The 25,909-nt window shown below is 34.6% G+C and overlaps 1 protein-coding gene across 1 annotated transcript in view; it reads left to right on the plus strand.

The window, feature by feature from the left end:
• Positions 1-25,909, plus strand: part of LOC150102081 (uncharacterized protein CG3556-like) — an 80,641-nt gene that overhangs the window by 34,301 nt on the left and 20,431 nt on the right. The window contains exon 3 of the mRNA XM_090400831.1: positions 21,059-21,254. Coding sequence (XP_090256957.1) covers positions 21,059-21,254 — 196 coding nt within the window. The remainder of the gene's footprint in view (positions 1-21,058; positions 21,255-25,909) is intronic.

Here is a 25,909-nt window from a genome sequence, read left to right on the forward strand (position 1 = left end):
ATTTTTCTGAAAAATATATTGTGTTTTGGGGATAATATGAGAGGTCTCAGTGTATGCTGTGAGTTTCTACAGTATGATCCGCTCCATAATTTGATTGATAATTGGTAATGTTGCTATGGGTCTGTAATTGCTGAATAAATATCTTTTTCCATGTTTGTGTATGGGTGTGATTATGGCGGTCTTTAGCATACTTGGTATCTGTCCTGTTTTAAATATATTATTTATTAGTTTTAGTAGGATAGGACTTAAACTAGTTGCTTGTTGCTTTATATCTTTAGGTCTGATACCATCTATTCCTGGGCCTTTGTTTGGTTTGATTTGATGCATTGCAGAGGGAAGTTGTGCTTCTTTTATGATTGGGAACCGTAATGTCTGTTTTGATTGTGGTCCAAGTGTAGGGTCTCGTTTTGTGATTAGGGGAATATTTCTGTGCAGTTCTTGGATGGAGTCTGCAAAGTATTGGTTAAAGTCATTTGCTAGTTGTTGGATAGGTTTTGCGTCTTTCTTGAAGCTGTGTTTTATGGTTTCGGATGCGGTGGTGTTGGGAACAAAATCTAGCATCTCATTAATCAGATGCCAGGTTTGTTTCATGTTGTTTTGTGCCGAGGTTAGTTTGTCTCTGTAGTAGCTTCTTTTTGTATTTCTGATTTGTGTTGTAAGGCGATTCCTTGTTATCTTATATTCAGTTTTTAAAGCTGTGTTATTTGGATATCGCTTTAATTCTTTCCATAAAGCGTGCTTTCTGTCGATTTCTAGGAATAAGTTTTGTGTTATCCAAGGATTTTGTGTTGTTTTTGAACGAATTCGGACTTTCTTTGCAGCTTTCTTATATATTTCCTCCAGTGTGAATTTAATGTTATTGTATAAGATATCTGATGCCAGGTGTTCCCAGTCTGTTTTTCTTATTTCGTGTTTGACTATTTCTTCGTCTATTATTGTTTTCTGTCGCTTTTCTTCTGTGGGACATTGCATGGATATTGTCTTGGTGTGCAGGATTAGAGCGGTGAAGTAATGGTCTGCCACTTTGCACTTTATGACTGACGCAATGTAACTATTTGGTGGTGCTCGGACGTTTATATGATCTAGACAGGAGGCAGTGATAGTATTCCCGAATATTTCTTCTCTAGTACATGACGTTATTTTTGGTATTAGATTATACATGGATAATGTGTCTAGGTATTGTACAGTGTTGTTCTGGTTTTCGTTTGTAATATTTATGTTTAGGTCTCCAATTATCATTAGGTGTTCGGTTGAGCATATTTCTTGGCTTGAAAGCCAGCAGTTAAGTTCGTGCAAGAATTTTATCATGTTTATGTCTGGTGGCCTGTAAATAGCATTTAGTAATTTGGGATGCTGTGTATTGGTGGTATTAGTGATTTCGAGGCAAAGGGTTTCAGCATGCTCAAACTGATAGGCCGTTTCTTTTGCTATTAATTTTTGTTTGATAAATATTAATATTCCACCCCCTCTTTTTTGTTTGGCGGCATGATCTATGTTGTTGGAAGCCTGGAATTTGGAAAGCAGTCGCTTCGTCATTAGTTATGGATACTTCTGTAAGAATCAATATGTCAATAATATCAATGTTATTCCTCAGATAAGCCTGTAACAATAACCAATGTTTTTGGATGCTTCTGATGTTAATAAGCAAAATTGAGAGACCTCTCGCTTGTACTGTGTGATGTTTCCATGTATCAAGCGATTCGAAAGTAAAATTACTGATGTATTCTGGTGATATTACATCTATCTGATGTTTCACATTCATTTTTGTTGTGCTGAGATCTTCTTATTGAACTAAGTTGGGGTATTTTGTTTCATTCTGGAAACCTGTCTATATCTTCCGAGCTTTTTATGTGTATAGACTTTGAAGTCTGTGACTTTCTCAAGAATATTTTGCCGTCTTTGATCCATAAAAATTGATACTTTTTTTCTGTTTTTTCTTTTCTTGCTTGGTACAAATATTCTGATTGAAAAGTGTTAAATACTCAGATAGAAAGATTGGCGTTTTGTCTTGCAATGCATTTTAATCCTTGACTACTGGATTTTTCAGTCTGCTGGCTTTTATGAGATTGTCTCTTGTAGCCTTGCTTGTCAGACAAACTATGACTGGTGCGGGTCGTGGCGAGCCTTGTTTTCTGTTCTTCCTGGGAAACCGATTTATGGTCTGAATATCATTATACTCTAGGGGATATCAATTACATGGCCTAACTTGAAAACTACGTCTCTGAGATTTTCTGTGGATTCTGTTTCTGGAAGACCGTTTATGACAAGGTCTTCTGTATGTTGTTGTTGGTTTAAAACTTCGTATTGTAGTTTCCGGGAATTAAATTCTTGACGGAGTTCCGATGTGTCTTTTGTCAATTTGTGCTGCCTATCAGTTAATGCGTTAATGCTGGTTTTAATGTCTTTTACCGTTTGTAAGACTTCTTTGACTTTTGAATTATTAAATTGAACAAACTCTTCATATTCGCTAATTTTTTTGTTATTTCTTTATACCGTTTATCCAATAGTTCTTGGACAAGATCTACCAAGCTGGCTTTTATATTTTCTAAACCTTTTTCTAGTAATAAATTTATGGAACTCAAATTATAAGACTCACCGGTGTTTTGTTGTCTGTTCAGTTCATCATCCGATTCTGCCTCCGGCGTAATCAGTTGCGTCGTGGGTGGTGGCGTTTCTTTGTTCTCTCTACAGTTTAGGCACTTCCATTCTTCTCCTTTGGCATTGGATTTGCGTTGCCAGGTTGTTTCTGAAAGTCCAGAACATGTAAAGTGAAGATTCCTATGGCATTTCCTGCAGGTTATATGATATCCGTCGGATGGTAATTCCTTCAGGCACTTGCTGCACTTCATGACTAACCTTTCTTCCTTTGGACAGCGGCAAAGTTGGCGACGTCCTTTGTTCTATACTCGTTAGCAACCGTAGTGTATGCTTCAATTTTTAGCACACTCAGATTTTGGATTCTACTTGGCCGATTTTGATGAATTAAATGTCACTTTCTTCAGCGTGACAAGTAGAGTTACTTTACGACACTTTTAAATTAAAAACAGGAGTTAGAACCACATTAAAACTATAAAAACGGGACCAGCGTTACAACCATGCAACCGTTCGTTTGCCTACACAGCGCCCTCTAATAATAATAATAATTTCTTTTTCTTTTTTTTCTTTTTTTTTATGTCTTAGATGAATTGCATACATAGTTGCTGTAGTAATTATATATATATATATATATTATTTATAACGCATTACAAGTGTGTATAACAGATACTTGCAAGTTAGTAATTTTCTTCCTCGAAGCTTAGCAGAGCTTATCTGAGGAAGATAATAGATGATAGAGGGTGGTGGTTTCATGGTTGTGTTCCTACACTGGCCACAAGACAGGTGTTGATTTTACTGTTTGTTGGTACGTGCTTGTAAAACTTCGACTGATATTACAGTTTAACTTTTTTTATTTATTTTTATTTTTTTGTGCAAATAGGGTTGGATTTAGACATGGTGTGTTTGTTTCTTTGTGTTCTTGTAGTTTTAGTTTTTGAGAGGGGGGATTGTCATAGGTTTGTGTGTGTGTGTATGTGTGGTGGGGGAGAGAGAAACAGGAATTGCTCTAATTTTCATTCTCGCTATAATATTTATATAGTCCCTGTTTCAGCTCTCTGTATGTTCCTAGGTTTCTGTTGTCGAACGGCAGTTTGTTTATCATGTCAGGTACGTAGAAGTTTCGGGTGGCTTTGCCGTTTTGATTGTTGTACTTATATGTTATGTAGTTTGTTGACTGTGGTCTTGTTATTTGATATGTTGTTCTGGTTACTCTATATGTTGGGCTGTAGTAGTATTTTAACATGACTGTGTAGTGGCGTAACTGTTTCACCTTAAATATTTTGTGTTTTCTCCATGCTTCCTGCATAAGAGTGGGTTGTTCCCAGAATATCAGTTTTATCATTTTATCTTGCAACCATTGTAGCCTGTGAAGTCTGTAGTCTGCGCAGAATGCGTATGATGTGATTGCATATCTTAAAATGTTTTCACATAATGCTTTATAGATTAGTATTTTTATGTGGGTTGGGGCAATGTCTTTTATCTGTATAGTTTGCTTGCTATTATCCTAAGCTTGGTATGTAGGTAGTTTGTATGGCTATTCCAACTTTGATCTGCATCGAAGTGAAGATCATATATTTATATGATCAATGCAGGTTGAGGTTGTTGTGTTTCCGACTATCTCTTCTCGTGTATGCGACTGTATGGATGGGGTTATGTTATATGCCGATAATAGGTCTAGGTATTGTTCTGTGTTGTTATTTATGTTCCTAATGTTTATATTAATGTCTCCTATTATTATCAAGTATTTTGAGGTGCCTACTTTCGTGGCTGAAAGCCATCTGTTTAGTTCTTCTAGGAATTTTGTGGCTTAAGTTGGGTGGTCTGTATATTGCGTTTAATATCAGGGAATTTTCTTGTTTGATGTTTTTAATTTCGATGCATATGTTTTCTGCGTATTCTAATTTATAGTTTATTTCTGTTACTTCTAGTTTATGTTTGGTAAATATTATTATACCACCGCCTCGTTTTGTTTGTCTGCAGTGTTTGTGTTGTTGGTAGTGTGGCGTTTGGTAGGAGGATGCCTCTTCGTTTGTCGTAGATACTTCAGTCAGTATTAAAATGTCTGTTTCGTCTATATCTTCCTTCAGATAAGCTTGCTGGGTCAGCCAGTATTTTTGAATGTTTCTGATGTTGATGTGGAGAATAGATAGTCCTTTTTTGGGGATTGTCAATTGTTTCCATTCTGATATTGATTTCAGAATGTGGCAATTATCATGTTCGGGGTGATTACGTCTGCTTGATGGTGTGCATTCATGTTGGTTGGGGTGCTGGTCCTTCTTTACGAGTTGTCAATATACCTTTCAATGTGACAGCCTGTTGAGGTCATCTACGGATTTTATTTCGATTGGTTTTGTGTCTTGTGTCTTTCCAAGGAATATTTTGCTGTCTCTTATCCTTATAAACTGGTATATAATAATAATAATAATAATAATAATAATAATAATAATAATAATAATAATAATAATAATAATAATATTTTTTATTTTATTTTATTTTTTTTTAAACATTTTATTATGTCTCAGTATAAATTACATACAATAATAATATTTACAATATTTACAATAAGGTTTATACAGAATTTTTGAATTTAGAATATAATAATAATTTTATTTTATTTTTTTTTATTTTATTTTTATTTTTTAAACATTTTATTGTCTCAGATAAATTACATACATAGATACAACAATGGTTTTATATACACGTATATATATATATATATACATAGTATTTATAATACATTACAATTGTGATGTAATCTTTTACAATGTGTTTCCGATTATCTCTTCTCGTGTATACGACTGTATGGATGGGGTTATGTTATATGCCGATGATAGGTCTAGGTATTGTTCTGTGTTGTTATTTATGTTCCTAATGTTTATATTAATGTCTCCTATTATTATCAAGTATTTTGAGGTGCCTACTTTCGTGGCTGAAAGCCATCTGTTTAGTTCTTCTAGGAATTTTGTGGTGCTTAAGTTGGGTGGTCTGTATATTGCGTTTAATATCAGGTAGTTTTCTTGTTTGATGTTTTTAATTTCGATGCATATGTTTTCTGCGTATTCTAATTTATAGTTTATTTCTGTTACTTCTAGTTTATGTTTGGTAAATATTATTATACCACCGCCTCGTTTTGTTTGTCTGGAGTGTTTGTGGTGTTGGAAGTGTGGCATTTGGTAGGAGGATGCCTCTTCGTTTGTCGTAGATACTTCAGTCAGTATTAAAATGTCTATTTCGTCTATATCTTCCTTCAGATAAGCTTGCAGGGTCAGCCAGTATTTTTGAATGCTTCTGATGTTGATGTGGAGAATAGATAGTCCTTTTTTGGGGATTGTCAGTTGTTTCCATTCTCTTATTGATTTCAGAATGTGGCAATTATCATGTTCCGGGGTGATTACGTCTGCTTGATGGTGTGCATTCATGTTGGTTGGGGTGCTGGTCCTTCTGTACGAGTTGTCAATATTCCTTTCGATGTGACAGCCTGTTGAGGTCATCTACGGATTTTATTTCGATTGGTTTTGAGTCTTGTGTCTTTCTAAGGAATATTTTGCTGTCTCTTATCCATATAATCTGGTAATTGTTTTCTGTTTTTACTTTCCTTGCTTGGTAGAATATTTTCTGATAGTGTGGAGTAAGGTATACTGACAAGTGTATTGGGGTGTTGTCGTGGTCTCCTTTCAGATCCTTTACTACTGGATTTTTAATCCTGCTAGCTTTTATAAGTGTAGTTTTTGTTAGTCTGTTGGTGAGTCGCACTACGACGGGAGAAGGACGGGTATTATTTTCTCTTTTCCTTTTTTGTGGTAACCGATGCACTGACTGGATGTTTCTTGGTTCAATGGGGGAGCCGATTTTTTGGCTTAGTTGTATTACAGTGTCTCTTAGAGGTTCCGTAGCTATTTCTGGGAGACCATTTATGAGGAGGTCATTTTTGTGCTGCTGTTGGTTTGAGAGCTCGTACTGTTGCTTTAGAGAGTTTAGTTCTTGCCGTAGGTCCGTTGTCTCTTTAATTAAATTATGCTGTCTTTCAGTTAGCTCTTTGATGCAGTTTTTAATTTCTCTAACGGTCTGTAACATATCTTCTATCGAGTCATTATTAAATTTAATAAATGCCTCGTATTGGTTAAATTTTTCTGTAATTTGTGCAGTATGTTTTTTAAATAGTTCTCCAACAAAATCGATTAAACAGTCTTTTAGGTTTTGTAATCTATTTTCTAGTAAAGCATTTAAAGATGGCTCACCTCGGTTTCCGTTGTTGTTTTCTTTGTTTTTAATTCCCTCTGTTGTTGATAGCTGTTTACTGCCTGAGGTTGTTTTCTGCGTTGGCTGTTTTCCGCCTGCGGTCCAAGGCGACGTTCCTTTGTTATCTCTGCAATGGGGACACTTCCACTCGTCACGATTCTTGTTTGATTTTCGCTGCCAGGTAGTCTCGGACAATCCTGAACATAAAAAATGCATGTTTCTTTGGCAGTTCCTACATGTTACGTGGTTTTCTTCCCCCGTTAGGTCTTCTTGGCATTTGTAGCACTTCATACTTCTTGTTTGACGATCTTGCTGTATTTTCTAATATGGCGTCCTCCTTTGTTCTCTTCTCGCGTAGTTGACCAACGTGTACTTCGAACTTTGAATACTTATATTTTACTTATTACTTAACAGATACTTACAGTTTTTACATCTATATGTTCGTCTTGAAGAACGGAGTTCACTGATGTACTTTAAATTTTAATTCACAAGAAAAGATGTAATGTATAAATGTAATGAATAAAATAAATAATATTTTTGTTCACTGCTAAAATATTTACACATACATATATACAATAGTTATTTATTTTATTTTTTTTTTTTTATTGTCTCAGTATAAGTTACATACAATAATAATATTTACAGTATTTACTATAAGGATTATAAAGAATTTTTTTTTTTTTTTTTTTTATGTCTCACATGAATTGCATACATAGTTGCTGTAGTAATTATATGTATATAATATTTATAACGCATTACAAGTGTGTATAACAGATACTTGCAGTTTAGTAATTTTCTTCCTCGAAGCTTAGCAGAGCTTATCTGAGGAAGATAATAGATGACAGAGGGTGGTGGTTTCATGGTTGTGTTCCTATGGTGGTCACAAGCCAGGTGTTGATTTTACTGTTTGTTGGTACGTGTTTGAAAGACTTTGACTGCTATTACAGTTTTTTTTTTTTTTTGTGCAAATAGGGTTGGATTTAGACATGGTGTGTTTGTTTCTTTGTGTTCTTGTAGTGGTAGTTTTTTGAGAGGGGGAGTTGTCGTGGTGTGTGTGTGTGTATGTGTGGTGGGGGAGAGAGAAACAGAAATTGCTCTAATTTTCATTCTCGCTATAATATTTATATAGTGCCTGTTTCAGCTCTCTGTATGTTCCTAGGTTTCTGTTGTCGAACGGCAGTTTGTTTATCATGTCAGGTACGTAGAAGTTTCGGACGGCTTTGCCGTAGTGATTGTTGCACTTATATGTTATGTAGTTTGTTGACTGTGGTCTTGTTATTTGATATGTTGTTCTGGTTACTCTATATGTTGGGCTGTAGTAGTGTTTTAACATGACTGTGTAGTGGCGTAAGTGTTTCACCTTAAATATTTTGTGTTTTGTCCATGCTTCCTGCATAAGAGTGGGTTGTTCCAAGAATATCAGTTTTATCATTTTATCTTGCAACCATTGTAGCCTGTTAAGTCTGTAGTCTGCGCAGAATGCGTATGATGTGATTGCATATCTTAAAATGTTTTCACATAATGCTTTATAGATTAGTATTTTTATGTGGGTTGGGGCAATGTCTTTTAATCTGTATAGTTTGCTTGCTATTATCCTAAGCTTGGTATGTAGGTAGTTTGTATGGCTATTCCAACTTTGATCTGCATCGAAGTGAAGTCCAAGGTAGCGTGTTGTTTTCACCTGTGTGATGGTTGTGATTTTAGGTTCTGCACTTTGTGTATAGGAGGATGAATGTTTGATTGTGAGATATTTAGTTTCTATGGGCAGGGTTTGGGGGTTTTTGAATATCAGTAGCTTTGTTTTTCCAGGGTTTATATATATGCCGTTTTCGGTTAACCAGTTAGTGATTTGATTGATGTCGTGTTGCATATTTGTGTAAGCGATATTTGCATTGTTGTGAATGGATACTATGGCCGTGTCGTCTGCATACTGGAAGATTTTACTTTTTAGGGGGAGTTGGCTTATGTCGTGTGTGTATATGTTAAATAGAATGGGAGATAGGACAGCTCCTTGCGGTACTCCACAGGTTACATGTACCTCTTTGCTGTGTGCTGATCCTATACGTGTGATGTGCTTTCTGTTTTTAGTGTATGCTTTAAACCACTGGAGTAGACGACCTCCAATTCCGATATGGGTAAGTTTCGTTAACAAGGTTTTATGTGTTAGTGTGTCAAATGCTTTTGTTAGGTCAATGAATACCACTAATGTTATTCTGTTTTTATCCAATGCTGCGTTTATTAGATCTGTGAAGTCTTCCAGGAGTGTTGCTGTTCCTTTATTTTTTTGAAAGCCATATTGTGTTTTGGGTATGATTTGACATTTTTCAACGTATGTGGAGAGTTTCTGATGTACAATGCGCTCCATGATTTGGTTGATTACAGGCAGCGTGGCGATAGGTCTGTAATTACTTATTATGTTTCTTTTTCCCTGTTTGTGTATGGGTGTGATTAGTGCAGTCTTCAGTGTTTCAGGTATGTGTCCCGTTTCGAAGATTTTATTTAACAGTTTTTGTATAACTGGAAGTAGGTCGGTTGAGTGTTTCTTGATGTCTTTTGGTCTGATTCCGTCTATCCCCGGTCCTTTGTTAGGATTAATTTGTTGAATTGCCATCATTGTTGAATTAATGTATAATAATAATAATAATAATAATTTTTTTTTTTTTTTGTATAAACGACTTATTTGTTTTTACAATGAAAATGATAAGGTTTACTATCACAGAGTATCTGCACACACACAATAAAAAACATATTATCTTTTCTGTACAGTACGAAAATTCGATATACAAAATGCAGAGTACATTTTATAAATATGAATATACATTTTTTTTAAACTAGCTAAATATGGATTGGCACCAATGTGCACACAATTCACGATACATTGCAGTAATGCAGCATACACACATAATTCAATAATAATAATAATTTTTTTTTTTTTACATTTTATTGTCTCAGTATAAGTTACATACAATAATAATATTTACAGTATTTACAATAAGGATTATGCAGAATTTTTTATTTTTTATTTATTTTTTATGTCTCAGATGAATTGCATACATAGTTGCTGTTGTAATTATATGTATATAATATTTATAACGCATTACAAGTGTGTATAACAGATACTTGCAAGTTAGTAATTTTCTTCCTCGAAGCTTAGCAGAGCTTATCTGAGGAAGATAATAATAATAATAATAATAATAATAACTTCCATGGATGCCCTAGTCTTGTCTCCCCGCCTTCCATATAACGAAAAATTTTATAAGTTGCGATGCTATAACACCGATTCAAAAGTTTATAGATCTCTATCATATCACCTCTCTTTCTCATGTATCTAGAGTCTGTAATCCACATACTCGCAATCTGTCCTCATAATCTAAATCCCATAATCTGGATATAATCTTTGTAACTCTTCTTTACACCCTTTCCACAGCTTCTTTATCCCCTTGCAATCCGGGAGACCAAATCTGTGCACAATAGTCCAAGTGTGGTCTTATCAAAGCCTTATAAATAGGCAAAATTTCTTCTTTATCCTTACATTTCAAGGTTCCCTTCAACATACCAATTATCCTCTGAGTTCTATTTGCAACGTTTGCTATGTGACCTTTGAACTTTAAATTGTTATCCAGCAATACACCAAGATTCCTTGCCTCTTCAGTTTCTTGTATCATAACCCCGCTAATATAATATGCCGCTGGAACTCTAATCATGCCAAAGTGCATAACTTTACACTTACTAACATTAAAGTGACAGCCATTTTCGTTAGCCGAGATTTCAAGTCTATTCAAATCATTTTGTATTTGCTGAATATCAGTAGCATCCCTGATTGCCCTGCCTATCTTCGCATCACCAGCAAACAATTGCAAATCTGATGATAGACCATGATTGATGTCATTAATGTATAGATTGAACAATAATGGCCCAAGGACTGAACCCTAAGGCACACCACTGGTTACCTGTAATCTGGCAGATTTACACCCACTCTATACCACTTTTTGATATTTGTCTGTCAACCATCCCCTGATCCAAGTCAATAGATTATGTTCCAAGCCCATATTCTCCAGTTTATGCAAGAGTCTATCGTGTGGTATCCTATTAAATGCCTTAGCAAAATCCAACATTATCATAGTGTATCCATTCCCTTTATCCAACTCGGCCGTAACATTGTTATAAAATATGAGCAAATTGCTAAAATATGACTTTCCTTTAGTAAACCCATGCTGTTCCTTGCAGAGTGTAGAATGCTTGTCTACCCATTTCTGTATGCGATATCTTACCAACTTCTCTAAAATCTTCACTACCACACCAGAGATACTGACAGGTAGGTAGTTAGACACATCAGTTTTTGCACCACCACCCTTGTGCAATGGAACTATCATACATTCCTTCCATTCCTGTGGTATCATTCCTGAGCTGAGACTCAAATTATACAAATGTGTGAAAGGCCTTGCCAATTTAGTTGAACATCCCTTTAACGAACGGGCAGATATTCCATCTGTTCCTATTGACAAATTCTTATCCAGGTTATGCAAGAGCTCTTCAACCTCATTTTCATGAACTCATATCTCTTCATCTAAGTATCAGTAGCACCATGCTACATACACCTGGTTGATATATCTTAGCAAAGTGAGCACTCATTAACTGAACCATCTTCTTAGCTTCCGACACTCGTTTACCATATGCATTTAATAAAGTTATTCTTCCACATTAATTCTTTATTTTGCTTGAGACATAACGATAAAATTCTTTTCGATTGGCTTTAGCTTGCATGGCCAATTTCTTTTCATACTCTGTTTTAGCTTTTCTCACAATACTCATTACTTTTATGGCCTGAGCTTTATATATTTAATAACTCCTTTCACTCTTACTCTCACGATATTCTTTCCACATCAACTTCTTCTTGTGGATCTCTAGCTTAATAAGGCTGCACATCCATTTCACTTCTAACCTATTTATTCTTCGAACACTAGGGATACATTCAGATACCGCCTCATTCACGCACTTTTTCACAGATTCCCATGCATTGCTGACATTTTTTCCATTCAGTTTCCTGGTTAAGTTATTAACCAGGAAAAGCACTACAGTATATGGCCATCTTGTACTCAAGTTTAGAGTAATAATAAAAGCTTATCTTCTTATTAGGAACGGAGATTCTACAAGCTTTAAGTTTTAGAATATTCGTCCTAGAAAGCGGGGAGGGATGAGATAAAGGATAAGGTAGAGAAAGGAGAAGAAATCTGTTCGACTTAAACCGTTCCATGTCGAGATGATTGGGAAATGGTAAGTGGAGGTTGTAGAGAATAAAGAGAGGGTGAGAGAGAGAGAGAGAGAGAGAGAGAGAGAGAGAGAGAGAGAGAGAAAAAACGAAACAAATAAAGTGAATGAAGGTGGAATAGGACAAGCTATTTCTCTGAGTTTGACTGCGAGTGGATGCCGATCATCTGCTTCTTGCTTTCTGATAAACTTGAAAGAAAGTAAAGGCACCTGGAAGCAGTGGTGAGTTGAAGCTCTCACCACTGGGATTAAATGTTATAACGAAATTTTGCGAGCCTGTTATTAATCGACAATCGTCTGAAGAGTAGGGCTTCACGCTTTTCTATCCACAACGGCTAGCGGAATTTGGCAGATACTTTATATATGGTGACAGGAAAAATCGAGCAGGCGGCGCACTTTTTGAACTCCTCTTTCTTTTTCCCAAACCCATCCTTACGAGAGATTCCTGTAATATTTTACAGAAATATTATTTTTGAACGAAATTTAGCTTAATTTTGCCTGAGCCATCACGTCTTAAAGTAATCACAACCCTGTGGTCGATGTGTGTGAAAGATTTCTCGTTTCTAAAATTGTTGAGAATATAATAGGTTCATTACTCTAAGAAGAGGCGACTCCCCAGGCGAAATGAATCCAATGCCTTGCTGGTGATGTGTGTTGGTTGTTAGGGAAAGCAAATAAGGAAGCATTTCGAGCTGTGGATATTAAAAAAAAAAAAAGCCTAACCGTCAATTAGTTAAAAAAGCAGTTAGACAGAGCTTACAAGAACTTTTTTTTACACAGATATTTTTTATTGTAAGTTTAATATCCTATTACAAAATGTTTGATAATCTTATGTGTAACCTAAGAGCAACAGCTCGTCCCGGTTACGATATGCATAAAGTTGCGAAACGTTATATAATGCATTATCACATGTACTATATATTCAGGGTGGTCATAAATTAACTTTGCCACTTTGGAGGTATTTGTAGATAAAACTATTACACGGAATGAGACCACATTTTATATTGAGACTTCCGAAGGTATGGGGAGATGAATTCAGCGGAAAAAAGATTTAATACCAAAAGTCGCTAGGGGAAATTTTGGCGCTTGCGAAAGTCTAAAGCAGTCAAATATTTGCAGTAAACGCAGGTAAAAAGGATTATGCAAATTTTACTGTGATTACGTGACAGCAGCGCCACTAATTCCACTTAAAAAGGGATGGAGACCATTCAGGCAGTTATTCGAATGACTGACGAATTGTGCTCAATATGTGTCCTACCTTACCTCAGCATGCTTTACTTGTTAAGTTGGTTTACCTTAAACAGTGCAATGCCGTAGCGGCCATTCGAGAATTTAGAAGGCTTCATAACCTGCGTACAGGTCCTATGTCAGATGTAGCACTGAGAGCTGTTATTAAGAAGTTTGAAGATACTGGATCATTAGGAGTTAGACCAGACAGAGGAAGGCAAGCATTGCAAGAAGAGACAGTAACAGATGAATAAAACATTATTTTCTGTGAGTTCAATGACTACATTAATTTCTGTGTCTCTCGTAAGTTGATGTTTTAGTTTAATTATTATTATTATTATTATCATTGTAACTCGTCACATATCCAGCTGGAATGAGTGACGTGGCTGTCGCGTACACCGTCGAAATGTTATTATTTCATTTTATCTGCCTTTAATGTAATTATCCGCTTTTTTTCGGCTCGGCTAGCGCCAAAATGTCTCCTTATGGCCACGTTGTATATTATATAATTATAATATAATAACATAATAAAACCACAGGAAGCATGCTAATATGTAGAGAAAGTTGCATAACATTAATTAGGAACAAAAAAAATGAGTTAAATAGCATTTAAAGTTTTTATATTTTACACCTGAAACAGGATCTTTTAAAATCTAATGATTTATGTTATTATTCTGAACAGATCTTCCTCATTTCTGTGTGAACATGAATATTTGTTTGGGTTAGTTTCATTTCTTATTGTTAAAGGTAGTGTGTTCAATATTTTTGGCGGTAAAGAAGTATAATATTTATGTATTGCTTCTTTAATTGCTTTTGGAACTAAATATTTTAGGCCCTTATGCATTCTACTAAGGAAAGCAACTTGATTTATATTTACGTATTCGTTATCGTTTTTTATGGCCACGTTGTATATTATATAATTATAATATAATAACATAATAAAACCACAGGAAACATGCTAATATGTTTTATTAGCATGTTTCCTGTGGTTTTATACAGTGCCTACCCTATAACCGTTCAAATATCTAAGGGATAGTATGGTGTATTTATTACACATTGTAATATCATTTTATTTGTTTCTAGTCAAGATTTGAATTATTTTATTGTGAGCCGAAACTAGAGGTCGAAGTGTAGTGCGATAGCTTCCTCCCCAACTTAATGTACCATATTGTAGTGTGCTTTGAATCCAGCTAGAATATAATATGGATAAATAATATTGATATATTATTTGGATTAAAAATTGATAAAAATTATCAATTTTTAATCCCAACTAAGTTATTACATTGACTTTTTCTGTTTCCTCACAGTTGCAATTTGAATTTGTCCTACAATTCCAATCATGCAAAATTAATTGTGCAGTGAGGTTCATTTTGTCTGTTGTATTTTGCAAATTAATATTTCGCAAGTTAAAATTTACATATTTAGTTTTTAAGACATTTAGACTGAGTTTGTTTGACAGGAACCAATATATTACTTTTAAAACATATAATTCACTATGGTTTTCATTTGTTCAACTGTGTCTGTAGAGAAACTTAGGACGGAATCACCTGCAAAAGTATTTATTTTACTGTTTAGTTTAAGATCGCAAAATCATTGATATAAATACTGATTAAATTTGGTCTTATGATTGATCCTTGTGGTACACTGCTGTCTACTGTTTTGGAGCTGCTATAGTTGTTGTTTATTTTTCAAGTTGTGATATGGCATTTAAGTAATTTTTGAAGCGGTTTAGGGCAGTACTTCATATTCCTGTGACTTCTAATTTTTTTATTAAAATTTCATGCGATACAGAGCCCAAAGCTTTGTATATATCTTTAAATACTGCTAATGTTAGTTTATGTTCATCAAGGGAAGTATAAACTGTGTTTGTGAAGTTCAGCAAAGCATTCTGTGCTAAACGTTTACATGAACCCAAATTGATTCTTTCAAAAGAAGTTTTTTTTTTTGTTCACAATTCAAAGGGATTTTCCATAATCGTCCCAAAAAACCCTTCCGATCTGATGGCGCGACGTTTTGCATGCAGCTGCTGGAAGTATCAGAATTTAAATCCCTTCATGGATGAAGAAACCGTTTTAAGTGAATGAGTCAGAAATATCACAAAACCTGTCAAATCATCTGGAGAACATTTGTGATCAACAAGCATTCTAATAAAATAGGCCTCATACATAAGTTGATTCGTCAGAATTCCAACCAACGTTATTCTTAATTTTGTCCCACAACATAAAACAGCCTTAAAATTACTTATTTATGCAAATCCACTGTGTACCACGAACTCATAAAGCTTGAATAAAATTGTTTTAATAACTAATCGGCAACTCAAGGAAATTAACCACAGAACTTGCACTATTCCAGAAAATAATATATATTATATATATTATATACCAGGTGATTACAAAATAACGTCAAGTGTTCAGAGCCCTCTAGCGAGTAATGTACTGGACGAAACACACCAATATTCGGAAGGCGTAGACAGTGGAACATAGATTTGATTTAATGAAAAAAAATAGTACCAAAAGTCACCAACAGGGAGTCACACCTAATTAATTTTAATTAGGTGTGACTAATTAAAATTAATTAGTCATGCCTACTAATTAATTTTAGTAGGTGTGACTAATGAATGACTAAATGGCAAATGAGAGACAGCACACATCAATTTCATGACGTTTGTTGTTAATTACAAATGAGGTTCAATATGACCACCATTCTGACGTTCCAGGAACTGCATACGGTGCACGACATTTTCCACAGTGGCTCGCAACATATCGGAATTGATTTGTCTCACATGTAACGTTATTCGATCTTTCAAAGTTGGAATATCGGGTACATGTCCTTGATACACGATGATTTTAAGAAAGCCCCACAGCCAAAAGTCACAAGGATTGAGATCCGGCGATCTCGGTGGCCTTGGCATGTGAAATGCACGACTAATGATTCTTCTGTCAGAGAAATGTTGTCGCAAAACACGCTGTACCTGAAGTCCGATGTGGGGTGATGCACCATACTGCATTAAGATGGTCGAATCGAGACATCCTCTTTGCTGCAGTTGTGGAACCACAAAGTTCTGCAGCATATTGGCATACCTGTTAGCATTGACGGAACAGGTCACTAGTCCATTTTGGCGATTTTCCTTGTAAAAGTATGGACCGATGATAAAAGATGCCATAAATCCGAACCACACTGTGACTTTGGGTGAGTGGATAAGCATCTGCAGTCACACGTGCGGATTAATTGCAGCCCAAATGTGACAGTTGTGTGTGTTAATATCGCCGTTCAAATAAAAGTGCGCTTCGTCACTCTATAAAATCTGCCATGGCCATGCATCACCCATTTCCATGCGCGCTAAGAATCTCAAAGATAAGTCGATTCGTGCGGTCGCAAATATTGGTGTGTTTCGTCCAATACATTAGTCGCTAGAAGGCTCTGAACACTTGACGTTATTTTATAATAACCCGAAATATTATATATATATATTCATGTTCATATTTATATATACTGACTATAACCGAGACTATACATAAATATGAGCATATCCCAGTACCGAGTTAATACTACAAATTGCTCTATGTATGTGTGTGTGTGTGTGTGTGTGTGTGTGTGTGTGTGTGTGTTAAAGATACCAAGCTATTTTAATTATAAATCTGGTTTTAATCCATTTCCCAAGTAAGCATGCAGAGAAGAAAGTCAAGTTTGCGCCTGCAAGTAGAGCAAGTCTGGGTGACCTGCACGTAGTGCAAGTCTTAGGCAACTCGTGGTAAAGGTGGAGTAAGATCTGATCACTATTCTTTGTATTTACCTTTAATGCAAGGCACATCTCCTTGAGGAGATGTATGATGCTATGCATTAAAGGTAAGGGGCCACTACCAAGACCGGTTTCCACCTTTATTGAGGTGTCATCAGTGGGAGCCAGGCTTAGAAATACCAAGGTTAAGTAATACAGAGCTTATAAGTATTTTACCAAAACAAGTTACCACAAGCTGCTTTGACCTTATTGAATAAAACCTCAGAATGAGAGATAAATGTAGAAAGTTTTTTTACCTTGGGCATAATATACGTTATATATATATATATATATATATATATAACGTATATTATGCCCGAGGTAAAAAAAAAACTTTCTACATTTATCTCTCATCCTGAGGTTTTATATATTAAATATATTGACATTGCAGATATATATATATATATATATATATATATATATATATATATATCTGCACTGTCAATCTCATCACTTTCCACCACAAAAGCTCGGAACTATTTCTAGCTTAGGACACAGAGCACGCTCTCTTTTAAATGAACCGGATGAGCTCAAAAAAGAAATTAATCACCTTTCTCTTATCTTTAAACAAAATGGATATTCTGAAAAAACGATTAAGAAATTTGTTCTGGATCCTCCTAGGCAGTGTACTACGGAAACTACTGATTTTAAAGGTAGCATTTCAATACCTTACATTAGTTCATTCTCCAATAAATTAGCTAAAGTCCTTAAAAAATACAACATCAGGATGATTTTCACTACACTCTCTAAAGTCCGTTCTCTTATAAACCGCCCGAAGCCCATTCATCACAACCTGAAATATCCAGGTGTATACAAGTTATGGTGCGATTGTAATATTCCTTATTTTGGACAGACTAATAAATATGTTGAACTTTGTATTGAGGAGCATAAGAGAGACATCTCCTATAAAAGATCACATGCACCTGCCCTATCCAGTCATGCTCTTTTCTCATACAATCCTCATGATGATCTACGGAGTCACTCAGTTTGCTGGGATAAATTCGAAAATATTTTCCGTTGCAGTCATGAGTTTGAAAGGAAAATCGTGGAGTCCAGGGAAATCCTCTTAAATCCTGACCATTTGAACAGCAATTTGAGTTACACATGCCTGATAGCCATGCTGCAGTTGTTTAATACTGGCGTTCACGAGGACTTGCAAGCTCGCATGCAACAAACAATAGCGCGTTAGATAGAACAACTTGAAAAATACAACGTTTTTGTGTCAATTATGTATTGCATTTTTTGCCTGTAATTCTCAGTTTTTAACTTCAATTTTTATTACTGTGTTCTACCTTTAGTGGATACCTGAAGAAGGCTATAAAAAGACTGAAACTAGTTGTATCATTTTCATTAAAACTTCATATTTAATCTCGGTTTAAGTCATTAAATATTTATTCTTTAAAAAAAAAAAAAAAAAAAAAAAATATATATATATATATATATATATATACACAACAACATTATGTATATATATTTTGATATAATTTATTTTGATATAATTGATGTACCATTAAATTCTGATGTACCATCAGATTCTAATGGTACGTCAATTTAATTCTGTAAATAAATTAACTGATAGAAAAACGTTACTGAACTGTAATGTAAAACAAAAAAAATAATACAGTACACAAGTTTATTTTAGTAAAAAACTTAATTTTTATGTACCGGTATTGTTGAGAATTCGGATTTAATAAAATTGATTTAATAAAAAACGTTTTTTATTTCTTTGTAAAAAAGTCATTGATTTTCTTTTGCTTCTTTGAAGCTAAACTTTTTTCGAATGCTTCTTCTCGTAGCTGCATTAGCAACAAAATTTTGTGAAATGGAAAAATCTTTCGGCTTAGCACATTCTATACACATATTAAAATTGTCAGCTGCCTCTTGATGTTTTACTTTTTTCTTCTTCGAGATCTTCATCGTCATCATCGTATTCTAATTCATTCTGTTTCATCATATTAATTATTAATTTCAGCATTTGAATTTGATTTCGAATTCACTTTCGGTTCTACCTGTAATCCATTGCGTAACATCTGTTTCTGAAATTCCAACATTTCTGTATTTGTATTTTTAACCAAAGAATGCACGTTTTGAATTTCCTCGTTTTGTGTATATTTGTGATTCATGGTGACAATACAGTACGTACTGTACAGTATAAAAAAAGCAAACCCGAACACACAATAAATTAAAATAGGCCTCCAGTACAATCGTACAATCGACAGTATGAAACAAATACTGTACTGTAATAATAATGAAATAAATAATAATAGTTAAAACAATAATTATTAAATAAAAATAATAGTACATAAAATAATAAACTTCTTCTAATTCTTCAGCTTCTCCCATTTAAGTGGGGTCACTGTTGATGATGAGTCTCCTCCACATCCTCCTGTCTTGGGCTGTCACCACATTCAAGTTCTTCATCCTCAAGTCCTCTTCTACCAGCTCCCTCCATCTCTTCTTTGGGCGCCCACGCTTCCTCCTTCCTTGCACATCCATCTGCATGGCCCTTCTTCCCACATATTCGTCCTCCCTCCTCATCACATGACCAAACCATCTCAACCTTGCTTCCTATATCTTCGCTCCTAAGTTCGTAACTTTCACTGTTTCATAGTAAAATTATTAGTATATAAAATAATAATGCATAATAAATAAAGCTTTTTTTTTTCTTTCAAACCGCAGTTTGGATTATTGGAAGGTTCGGACTAAAGTGGTTCGGATTAGCGAGATAATATAACTAATTTCTGAAGAACATGTGGTTCACGTTGAAAGAAGGTTAATTATAAACCCGTTAAGGGACGAGTTGTATCCCTTCAGCATGAGTATTCAGTCTAGCAATCGGAACTTGAGCCATGTGGTAACTAGAAATGCTCTTCTTCAATGAGATAAAAGGAGGTGTTGAAAGCCACAGGCCAGCAGTCCCGAGCGGTTGGATGATGTTCATTGCCTCTTGTAGAATTGGACAAGTGGTTTCTTGGAGGGGTGATGTGAATTAGAAGCACATTGAACTAAGAATATCTCAAGTTTTACTGCAGAGATCTCATTGTACAAATGCAGTGCTGTAGTCATGCGACTTTCTTAATAAATTCGTAAGGCAGATGGAGATAGCTGGTGAAGACACGAATATTACTCGCAATCATGAACGAGAGTCGTTAACGGTAGAAGCCAAGTGTTTCTCGAAATTTACACAATCCAAACATAAAACAAAGTTATTTTTTATTGGCTTTTGTTTCAGTGTTGAATTTCAAGAATTTATTGCTAAAATAAAAATGTGTTGTGATACAATGAAACTATTTAACGCCTTTATACCCCCCCCCTCCAGAATAAGTGTGTCAAGAAGAAACTCTCTCTAGGAGTGATGACTTGGCGGTTTTTCCCCATCGTCCGAGGGGGTAAACAGCAAAGTGAATTGGAGGCGTTCTAATTACTTCACACTGTCAGGACTGTGTGAAGTCAGAACTCGTCAGCTAACCGTTCATTCACCTCCTGTTAAAGGAATGAAAGAAAATGTCACACTGTTCCTGGTAATGTTATGTAACTAAGAAAAACAGGCGCAAGTTTCTCTTCAAGAACTCCTTTCTTAAATGACTAACCAATGCTGTTAGATTTTTAGTATATAAGTCTACTTCGTATTGAACCCGATACCAGTCAAATTTTAATTATTCGACGATTAAATGTCAAAATATTGACACTCCTCACTAATGGATACGTGAAGTGTAACATTTTTATAAGAAATGTTTTGTTTGTCATTTAAGAACATTCCTGATTTTGTCTATCAGCCACTGTTCCCACGAAAGATAATCTATTACAAAATACCATCGTGATGTTCAGCGGATAGCAATGTCCATGATTTACTAATACAGTTGTGAACACCAGGCATGAATCGCTTTATTAAAATCGAGGTTTTATTTGTATAGTATGCTGACTTACTATTATTATTATTTGTTTATTAAGATGTGGCGATACCACGCAAAAGAGCAGTAGATCATGTCCTACACGAGCGTTATGTCAGCTGGATAACTGGGAAAGAGACATCACGAGCAATTGTTGCTCTCTACCTGTCAAACAAGGAAGTTTTATTAAACAATGTCACTCTCATTAGAGACCTGAGGGAATTTCTGGAGTTAGAAATCGGCATCGCCTTGGCAAAGTAAGTATTTTATTTTTCAAACAATGAAGTTAGTTTTGTTTTTAAGTTTTACATATTTTGTACAAGAGTAATCTTAATTAATTGCTTTGTAAATTGTAACTATCATTCTAGCATGCTTTCATCCTTTGTAACTGCATCACCATCTGAGATTTCCATATCGGTCAGTCTAAAGATAGACTGATCCAAAGCGCTATTCCTTTGCCCATTTTTCCTCCTCTTCTTTTGAACCTCCTTAGCTTTCCATTGTGAGTAATTTCGAGAATTTCCATAACCGATAGCCATAAACTAATCCTTACCAGAGCCCATGGACATAATTATGAGCTTTAGCGCTGTGAAAACAGAAAGCAGTTTTGTGATATTTCTCACTTAAAGTATGTTGCTTTGATTTCACATCTCATGATGCCGAAATCTTCACTCAAAATCAAATATCCCTTTTCCAGCGGATCTTTACGGCATTCTTTTTGTGCCAAAATGTAACTTCTATCCATGATATTCCCTTTTCGTATTAGGCTCAATGGCTTCTCATTGCTAAATAGCTTTTCTTCTTATATACTGGAGTAGTAGTGTAGGCACTCTGAACAAGATCAAGATACAATATGGAATTGTGTCGTCATTCATTGATAAGATGATTGACATCACTGTTTGTGATTGTGTGTGACTTCATGGGTTTGGAATGTTTAGAATTTCCCTGGGGATACATATGTCATTGACGTCAGGTCGTGTGTTTTGGTTCACATATGGAATTGTGGGTGAAGGTTAGAGATAAGGAATCGTGATGTTATGAGTTTGGAATTTTCTGGGGAACATATGTGTCAGTGACATCATTTTATTTGCGTATGGAATTGTGGGGGATGGTTAGAGATAAGGAATCATGTCTTGATTGGTGGGACATTTTAAACCAAATAACGGTAGGGTGAATGGGAGAAGCAACGTCAGTGTCATGGATGTGTATTATTATCAGATGTAGATAAGTGACATAATTTGTTAGTTGCAAATAAGTGACGTTATTGATTTGAATGGAAAAGGAGCTATATATTAGTGGATAAGGATTTGTGCCATGACTGGTGGGACACTTTCATAGAAATTAGTTCTTTTTTAATGAAAAACTAAATGGCATTTTTTTAAAAAATATAAACGGAGATTTAAATGCATTACAAGAACTTTTGTATGTAGTCTAGAAAATTCTAATGATAATTTAGATTAACTTGGTTTCTCTCCAGAATGACTCTTCTGAATGCAAATAGATATTCCAAAATAGATGACTAATAATCATATATTCACAGCACAACACAAACACAAGACCTGAAAGAACGAAATTGCTGTAAATAACCTGAAAATGTAGTTGACTCTTATTCCTTTAGGTTTCTGTCCGTTCGTTAATTTCTTTCAAACTCTGACTAATGGCTAGGTTTTTTCCGATGATTCTGAAGGTTCTCTACTTACCAACATCGTGGGAAGAAAAGTAAGCTAACCGCTTGTCTATTCTGGTAATTTTCACAATGTACTGCGACAGATTGTACTAAGATTTAGTATTTGCACTCGTAATTTTTTTTCCAATCTGATTGGTTGTATTTTCTCTATTTAACCTTTAAAAAATCAAAATATGCTTTTCAAAACAAGTTTAACTATGATTTTTCAGGAGAGGCAGCAGTTTACCATGAAGTATGTGCAAATGCAAAGAATTAAAGGTGTCAAGTCTCGTGTTTGACTAATTTCCGTTAGGCACAAATGACTGTTGTCCTCTCAGCCCTGCAATAATTTCACAGTAGTGATATTTATATATATGTTAACTCATTTATTATATTAGGTATTTTTTTCAACACAAATAAATAACCATTTATTCGTATTTCAACTGAATATGTTATCTTTAGTACAATTCTAAGCGCAATAACTGAGCAAAAAAAAAAATAAAAATAAAGTGTGTGCGAATTCACTGTGACTTCAAACATAGACGTAATTTTCTTATTTGCATCACATCAATGAAATCATAAGTTGGTTATTTAAGTTTACACATTTTATTTGACTGAAATATTATTTGCAATATTGTATTTATGAATTTAACATACAGAAATTAAATAAACTGAAAAATGCACACCTCTCACACTGTTTCTCTAGAGAATGTTTTCCCAACTTTGTGGGACATTCACAAAATGTTTTCTATACAGTGACGCTCATCTGGGAAAGATTATTCATTGTGTGATCATAGGAAATTGTTAATGTAATAAAATTAACGTTTACATTTTTATTTTTTAAGCCAATACATAATTTTTGAGCACTGATATAAGCACAAAATCTTTGGTTATATTTCCAATAACATGAATAAAAAACATATGGCATATTTTAACGTTTTGGATTTCCAAATTCCTTTAAATCAAGAACAGGTCTTCCCGTTAAACTCGTTATTGTTTTTGATTTTTCTCTTTCTTTGGAGAGCGATATTTCATATTTGCATGTTGATTCTATTATCCAATCTATTAGTTTGTCTAGAGATAGTGAATCAATTTCCCAGTTCAGCTGATAATTATATTCTATTAACCAAGAATTCTGTTTTTTAATTCTTTCAGGTAATTCTTTCCAACTACATGGTGATTTTCCATGATATGGCTTACAATAATTCCATCAGAAATACAGATTTCTTTAGGAAAGAAAGTTGAGTCAAAACCATAAAGAAATTGAGCATCAATAACACTAATTATATCTGAAGGTTATTTCCCCCACCTCTATAGACGTTTCATTTTTTTCCCCTTCATACTTCTTATTTTACTTCTTTTCCCAGCACAAATAAATAGTTATTTATTATTGTTCTGAAAGTTTGTATTTGCCCCCCTATTTCCCTGAATATTAGCTCTGGTAGTATACTTTATGTTAACTTTCTGTTACAAAGTTCCAAACATTTAGAAATTTACACTATAGTATTAGCTTTAACCACCTTACCCGTCATTATGGATCAAATATGAATCCTCATATGCTTCTTATCCATCATACATTTCAATGCAATATCAATGGTATTACAATTTTAATATGCACTTTGCATCCAAGATAACCTGGATGTATATATACGTATTGGACATTAGCATGGTTAAACATGACTCATATCCTCTCTTTTAATGTTTAACCGTGCGTGGTCCTTCTGTGGTTCTAATGATACCAACATACTAGAAAGAAAATTTCAAATACTTTTGTGACTCACCCATTATTCTTATTTTACCAGACACAAAACACCACAACACAATACGATAGCTGCACTGGATGAATGATTGCTTTTAGCAAAAAGACACTCGACTCGTTTGTTTTTCCTTATAGTACTATTTAACCTGACTGTTTCTTCCAAAATGTACATTTGTGCAGATGACTTATGGAGATGTTTAGTGTATGCTGGTGGATTTGATGTTGCTGTAATTTTATCTTACTTTGTGATATCATAGGGCAAACATTATCTGACTCGAGTTGTTTTCTAAAATATTTATCCTTATCATGCTAAGTCACATATTTTTAAACTTTTATCATGTACAACTGTGTCAAAAGAAAAATGAACCTTCTCATTATTCTTGAAACCAGCATAAAAATTTTCTGACTATTTCTGCTTGTTACATTGTACAAACATTAATTATCCTGCCTTCTCACTCACCAAAATTTGTGTTTGTGTTATCTGCACAGAATGATACCTTTTTATTTTTTTTTGCACAACACATTTTAAGAGTTTTAGTAATGTGATGGGTTAAAATATCTACTGTGTCTCTGTAAAATAACCGAATTCTAACACTCGTACTTTAAGTATGACTGTTATATTCCAGTCTTGTGGAGGTATCTAAAGATAGAATAAACAAATTGTCACTTTTCAGGTGAAATCGGAGAGCTCCTGAGAGATTTGTGTTTTTTGCTGATTTATTGGTGTTTTGGATTCAATTTAATGGACTTAAGTGTTTAATTTTGGTATATTATTAGAGCTTTATTAACGTGGTTAGTGTACTAAAGTGTTTTATAACATAATCTATGTCGGAAGTCGCCGCTAGATGAATTCGTAATGAGTAGTGTTCGTGCAAGCTCCAGATAAGATAAGTATCATTTTCAGTTATCGATACAAATTACTTAATATTGTGTAGTTTTGTTTTATTTGCCTTGCGTATTTTAGTGCGTCTATTTTTGGTGTGTTATAACGTTTAATTTGACAAAACACGTTACGGATAAATATGGCACCTGTGCGTAGGAAAATGGCGGCCAATAATGAAGGTTCGCCATCGTTATCAAAGAACGGTAGCATAAAAGAAATGAGTCAGTGTACTAGCTGTGAAATGTACGCTTTGCGGAGTGCGGTCGGAGTGTGGTTAGATGATGATAAAGGATTGAATGTGTGTAGAAAATGTAGGGAGAATGCGGAATTGAAGCGTATTTCGGATCGTGAGTGTGATATTTTTGTCAACCTTCAAAATGAAGGAAATAGGGATATGACAAGAAATGGCAAAGTTGTACATGAAAATTGTGAGAGTGTGAATGTAGAAAGTGTGAATGATAGTATAAATGGTTTCTCAGAGAACAAAAAAGATGAGATAGATACATTGAGTGAGATCGCGTTGTTGAATAGTGCGATAGAAAGAGCAAAACAGCAGCTAGAGTGCATGAACAAAAGTAGACTGAATGAACCAACCAATAATAAA

The sequence above is a fragment of the Typopeltis vanoorti genome, chromosome 11, assembly GCF_054136105.1.
Source record: "Typopeltis vanoorti isolate ZY-2024b chromosome 11, IOZ_Tvanoo_1.0, whole genome shotgun sequence".
Lineage (NCBI taxonomy): Eukaryota > Metazoa > Arthropoda > Arachnida > Uropygi > Thelyphonidae > Typopeltis > Typopeltis vanoorti.